Source organism: Citrus clementina, unplaced genomic scaffold (assembly GCF_000493195.1).
Source record: "Citrus clementina cultivar Clemenules unplaced genomic scaffold, Citrus_clementina_v1.0 scaffold_8, whole genome shotgun sequence".
Classification (NCBI taxonomy): domain Eukaryota; kingdom Viridiplantae; phylum Streptophyta; class Magnoliopsida; order Sapindales; family Rutaceae; genus Citrus; species Citrus x clementina.
In genome coordinates this window covers 84888-91837 of record NW_006262022.1, presented here as the reverse complement: position 1 = coordinate 91837, position 6950 = coordinate 84888, and the positions used below count along the sequence as shown (strand labels likewise).

Here is a 6950-nt window from a genome sequence, read left to right as displayed (position 1 = left end):
AAATTAAAACAATAAACGGCAAACCAACAAGCGGTAGCATCATCCCTTCCCAATACCACAATCGCAATCGGCCTTCCACTCACTTTGAAACTTTGACTCTTGAAATTAAACTCGTCGTAACTCGTAAAATGCCTCGCATCTAACACGTGTCATTTGCCCGTATCATTTGTTCTACACGTGTGGACCCCTCCCCCCTTCTTCCTACCAACTAATTCTATAAAAGCCCGCGCCCTAAGCACCAGCTTCCTCGTTAACCAAACTCGAGAGATCTATTACGGTGTCGTAGAAATTCTACGACTACCACTGCTACATTTGTACGTTAACATATAAAACTAAGTAATTTTTTTTTTCTTTTAATCTTAACTATCCGCCCTCGGATCCTCGGCCGGCCGTCGCCATTTACCACGAAAATGGAAGTCCGCCGGAGATCGATTGCCTCTGCCAAACCGGTTCATTCCAAAACAATCGAAGAGGAAGAAACACACGCGCAGCTGCCGCTTCCTCTGTACATCATCAATGCCTTGTTCTTCACGCTCTTCTTCACCGTCGTTTACTACTTGCTCTCCCGCTGGCGCGAGAAGATTCGCAATTCGACGCCCCTCCACGTCGTGACACTCTCCGAGATGGTGGCCATTGTAGCCTTCGTCGCTTCGTGTATTTATCTGCTGGGATTTTTCGGAATCGACTTCGTTCAGTCAATCCTCCGGCCTTCTGCTGACGTGTGGGCTTCCGAAGACCTGGAGGAAGAGGATAGCCACGTCATCATTAAGGATGATTCTCGGAATTTACCATGTGGCCAAGCCCTCGATTGCTCCCATGTCATGACTCTGCCACAGCCACAGCCGCAGCCGCAGCCACTGCCTAGCTTAATCATCGATCACGATCCCAATACGCTGACGTTTACGACCGAAGAGGATGAGGAGATGATCAAGTCTGTGGTGGATGGGACGACGCCGTCTTACTCTTTGGAATCCAAATTGGGGGATTGCCGTAGGGCTGCGGCAATCAGGCGGGAGGCTTTGCAGAGATCAACTGGCAAGTCTTTGCATGGTTTGCCATTGGAGGGTTTTGATTACGGGTCCATTTTAGGGCAGTGTTGCGAGATGCCGGTCGGTTATGTCCAGATTCCGGTGGGCATTGCGGGGCCGTTGTTGCTTGACGGGAGGGAGTATTCGGTTCCCATGGCCACCACCGAAGGGTGCTTGGTGGCGAGTGCGAACAGGGGTTGTAAAGCTATTCATTTGTCCGGTGGAGCTACGAGTGTTTTGTTGAAAGATGGGATGACCAGAGCTCCCGTTGTTAGGTTCGGGAGTGCTAAGAGGGCTGCTGAGTTGAAGTTGTTCCTGGAGAATCCTGTCAATTTCGATCCTTTGTCTATGGTTTTCAATAAATCTAGCAGATTTGCTAGACTTCAGGCCATCAAATGTGCTATTGCTGGCAAAAATCTCTACCTCAGATTTACTTGCAGCACCGGTGATGCTATGGGAATGAATATGGTTTCCAAAGGAGTCCAAAATGTTCTGGATTTCCTCCAGGCTGAGTTCCCCGACATGGATGTCATTGGCATTTCTGGTACTTGACTATTTGTTAGTTCCTCTCCTTTTTCCATTTCTACCACAGTAATCTAATTTCCATTTGTACTGCGTTGTGCGTAATTCAGGTAACTTCTGTTCCGACAAGAAGCCTGCTGCTGTCAACTGGATTGAAGGACGGGGCAAGTCCGTGGTTTGTGAGGCCATAATTAAGGGTGATGTCGTCAGGAAAGTATTGAAGACTAATGTGGATGCCCTGGTGGAGCTTAATATGCTCAAGAACCTTACTGGTTCTGCCATGGCTGGAGCTCTTGGTGGCTTCAATGCCCATGCCAGTAACATCGTCACTGCAGTCTACATAGCCACTGGCCAAGATCCTGCTCAAAATGTGGAGAGTTCTCACTGTATCACGATGATGGAAGCAATTAATGATGGCAAGGACCTTCACGTTTCTGTCACCATGCCTTCCATTGAGGTAATTGTTTTTGTCTTACGTTTTCGTTATAAGATACTGGTTGTTGGTGGACTATCAATTTGTGTCTAGACTTTGTTAGAAAATTGGTGGATGAAATCGGTATATTAGCTATTCTTCCTAGGGACTGGTCAATTGAGGGATGTTTGAGATTTTATGTGAAATGCCTAAAGTGTCTCATATTGCTATTTGATATTTGGCTTCAGGTTGGAACAGTTGGAGGTGGCACTCAGCTTGCATCACAGTCAGCATGTTTGAACCTACTAGGGGTCAAAGGTGCCAACAAAGAGTCGCCGGGGGCAAACTCAAGGCTGCTAGCTACCATTGTAGCTGGTTCTGTTCTTGCTGGAGAGCTCTCACTCATGTCTGCTCTTGCAGCTGGACAGCTCGTTAAGAGCCACATGAAGTATAACAGATCAAGCAAAGATGTTACCAAGGCTTCTTCCTAGAAGAAAAAAAGCCTTGAGGCTTGAGAAAAGCTTGTGTAAAAATGCTGCATAACTATTATAGATGAACTTCAATTAGACATGTGGAGAGGGAGGATTGGGAGAACAAAGGATGCAATTCCTACATATTCTTTCTCTTTTGTTGGTTTTTTTATTTTATGTTTTTCAAATTCAAGCCCTGTAATCTACAAATTCTGTATAATGACAAAAAGTCTAGCCCCTTTCTTTTAAAAATCTCTAGATGCCCTGTTAAGTACTTCAATTTACTTGTTCATAAAATGTCTTAATGCGGCATTTTGAACACAATTTGAAAGCTAACGATTTGCTGGTAGTTACCATTACATGATATGTGATAATGTGATTTCTGCAAGTTCGCCTTTAATTATCACAGAAGTTGAAGGTGAAAACTGTGTTTCTTGCTAGAGTTCTATGGAATTTGCAGGTGATGACATGGATAAAGCTTGGGAAATCCATTCAAGGGTGAGGAGACAGCTAGAGTGCTCTTGTACTAAACCGGATGTTGCTGGTGCGTTTCGAGTTGCAGTAGGCTCCGATTCTTTTCTTTGGTTTTATCTCTTGTTAATTCTTTGGTGAGTACGCATGAATATATTATATTCCGGCTTTCACTAATCCAAGTTGAAAAATGGAAAAGTGGGGGAATCAATCCATTTGTATCCACGCATTAATTTGCATATCATTGATTTCCATGAATCTAATGGTTGCGGAATAAGGATTTTGCCTAAAGCTGCTACGATGCAGGCCTCTTTGCGGTATTGTATGTATATGGACTTAATTTAAGAACATGCACGTGCTTTCCAGGCACTCGGTGAATTACTGAACATTGCAGAATTTGAATGTAGTTTAGACGGGGTACCACCAGTAACATACATCAAAGCACAAAAGTTTATCACAAACTTTTATTGTTGGGTTATTTTTGCCAAAAAGATGGAACCTTCCAGTTTCCACGAATGAGATTCCTCTCCTTCAATCTGTCTTTGCTTCCAACGATTTTGCGACTGATATGTCCAACAATTCTGTTTGGATATCTATCTAACCGCAAACTCAAAAGACTTCAAAATCTGATAAGTAGTAGGTGCTAAACTACTTGGTTTTTACCAAACAGAACCAGTAGTATTCTTTTTGGTGTACAAAAGCCAGCGGCGATGTTAAGTTGTGCCGTGACCAGTTAATATTGGTGCAAAAATAGTAAATACCATTTCTTTTTAGGTGGCTTGGCAATACTAACCACCATTACTGATCCTGGTCGTTAATGTCTTTATCTTCTGTGTCTTCATTTGACTAACAATAGAAAGTAGTCCACAAAGGAAGGGAATTAAGAAAGAACATGTGAAAGCATCCTTATTCCTTAGTGCCGTTAGTTATATATGGCCAATTATTATAATTATAGACACGCAAGTCAGGTTTCAACACCTGCACCGAACGAACAGATTGGAAAAAGAAGATCTCTTGTAAAATTGACAATTACGTACAGTACTTTAACGTCAAATTGATTTTTGGAAAAAAGAATTCCAGACCTTTAAGATGTTGTAATAAGTGGACTAACACTTTCATTATTTTGTAAATAGATAGGTAGGACCTCCTTTGTTATGGAAATAAATATACAAACCTTTTTTCGCTTTTTTTTTTTTTCTATTTGGACGAAGATAAAGAGACTGTTGTAGTGTATACTGCGTATGATAGTGCTCACAAAGGTTAATGTACTACAATATATTACCAAAATTAATGCAATACAATGACCTTATTTTTATGCATGGATGAAAACTCAATTAGAAAATGAGATAAAAATATTCATTTCTTAAATAATAGACCTTAATTGTCCATTTTTAACATGACATATATTTGTTTGTCCACTAGGGTTAAGTTTAGGGGTGTAGATATCATTTTCTCCTTATTTTGGGTCATGCATAATGGTGAGACTATTTGAATCCATCAATTTTCTTTCTACAACATATTTTTAATTAAAATATTTATTATCAAATTAATTTTGATAAAATTAATCCTAATTTCTCTCTCTCTCTCTCTCTCTCTCTCTCTCTCTCAATTTTTTATCACCTCTAACCAGTTCTTTTGATTTTCTCTCGTCTACAGATGAATGTTAAATCTTACAAATAATCAAAAATAATTTTCCTATAGGCTACAGCCAATACTAGATCATGGTTTAGTGGCTCACTGCTTCAAGACTACGGTTCTCGGGGCGAAAGGAGTTTGAATGCTTCGCAGAGAAATTGTAGAGTCTAGGTTGGCTCACTAATTTTATTCAAAAGCTCTTCCACCAGGAGATGAATAATAATAACTACTCTTTCTTCAATTTATAGGAACAAACCCACCATCCAAAAATGTGTATCAAGATTTTGAAGCAACCATGAAAGCAATAATTTTTTTCTATAAATTTGTGTAAAATTATAAATCTACGTGTCAATTTGAAAATAAAATAAAATAAAGTCCTAATTCAAATGTCAAAAAACAAAATGTAGTGGAATTTAAGAAGAAAAAGAATCCATGGCCAAAGAGAGTGAAACGGTAAGTTTTTAATTTGCAAAAAGTGGTGTAGAGAGAGAACAAGTATTGTAAGAAAGGGAAGGAAATTAATGGGCGATTTTGATATTTTAAACTGATAAAAAATGTTAGTTTTATAAGACGGGTGTAGAAAGAAATTCAGTGGGTTCAAATAGTCCCACAAAATGCATGACTGTTGTGTGGTAGACAAAGTGGGTGTAGTTGGCCATCCACTGTACAGGCCTCAGTAAATGGGTGAACCCTAGTGAGCCCAGCCTATTGTTGTTTCTTTTCCTCTCGTCTTAGTTTTCAATCTTCTTGCTAGTAAATGCAACAACTACGTCACATGCATTATCATGTTGATGTTTTTATTTTTATTTTTATTTCTATTTTTTTTTTTAAATTTATTGAAGAGTCACAGCTTAACTAAAAAGATAATTAAGATTAATAGAATAATAATTGCTAGATCACGCTCCATACTCAATAGTGCTTTAAGCATGCACCGACTGTTGTCCCCCCCACAAATGAATGTAAATAAGTAATGGTACATGAACATAAAATGTTCATCCGATTCGAGTACTGTGATGACCTAATTTGACGAGGGTTCTTTAAATATCTAAATGGTGTTGGTTTAGGGTTCTTTAATATATATATATATATATAAAATTTATGGAAGCCATAGATAAAGGAATGAATCATTAAATATTAGCAATTAATTAATTGCAACTTATGTAATCACATCGATCACATGCCCTAACTTTTGATACACTTTCATGTGCCCTGAGATTGTGAAATTTGGCGAGTGAAATTTTTTAGTGTTTTGTCGTTTTCTGAAAACTTTAGTTTACAACTGGCTCCTTCTTTCCTTTAAAACTTAAGTATTTATTTGGTGATCACATTATGACGTAACTTTGAAGACTCTGCTTTGTTTAAGGTTTCATGACTGAAGCCCAGCAACTTAATTAATTAGTGTGTCTTTTAAACCTTTTCATATTTTGGTTTGATTTTCCACGGATTCTAAACTTGCTTGATTAACCAGTATTTCAATTCCACTAGTGGCGTTAAACTTCATAAACTTACATATTTCCTTCGAATTAGGGATGGCGATGGGCACCGTTCGCAGCGTATTTGTCATTATCAAATTCAAATCCGCATAAAATTTAAATTATTAAACCCACCCGCTGTAGGTTTTGATAATTACTAAACCTGTAATGGTATTCGGCAGATTTTTTATGGGTTTTTACATTTAAAATAACAAATGTTCAATATATAAATTTACAATAATAACCTCAAATTCCACATAACATAATCAATTTTAAATTTAATTGATGTAAATGAAAAATTAAAATTTCAACATCAATCCAACACAAATTCTCAAATTTAAGTATAAAATACACAAATTTATTAAAAAAAACCACAAACTAGTATCTAAAAATAACAATTGCATTTCATATTATCGTTCAACACAAGATCCAAGAGAATATCTTCATTTCATTCACCATCATTAGCACCCATCCAATATGATGCCTACAATAATGATTAAGATTAATATTTTTTAAAGAATAATACTTTTCAAATATTAATCCGAAGAAAAAATTATAATAATGAAATAATTCATGCATTAAGTTAAAGAAAAATAGCCAATACAAAAACAGTTTTGATTATTTGGCACTTTACATAATTGTATTATTTTTTTTAGAAATTTTTTAGATTTAATTTTTTTTCAAGTAAAATTAAATTAAAAAATATTTTAAAAAAATAATTACGGATCTAACGGATATTCATGCGGATGTCCACCGGATATTGGGTTAATACCAAATTCACCTGCATCCAAGTGTGGGTTTTAATTTGTTATATAAAACCACCCGCAACCAGTAAAATTATCCATAACGAGCGAATTTTGACGTACGAATTTGAACAGATTTACGGGTATAATTACCATACCTGCTTCGAACTTTTAAATGGAAGCCGTTCTAGCTACTG

The 6950-nt window shown here is 37.5% G+C and overlaps 1 protein-coding gene across 1 annotated transcript; it reads left to right on the top strand.

Moving 5' to 3' along the window:
• Positions 1 to 235: 235 nt before the first annotated feature.
• Positions 236 to 2684, top strand: LOC18034336 (3-hydroxy-3-methylglutaryl-coenzyme A reductase 1). The gene is made up of 3 exons (XM_006422319.2): positions 236 to 1572; positions 1661 to 2007; positions 2211 to 2684. Exons 1-3 carry the CDS (start codon positions 411 to 413, stop codon positions 2451 to 2453), a joined length of 1752 nt encoding a protein of 583 aa, XP_006422382.1. The 5' UTR covers positions 236 to 410; the 3' UTR covers positions 2454 to 2684.
• The last annotated feature ends 4266 nt before the right edge of the window (positions 2685 to 6950 follow it).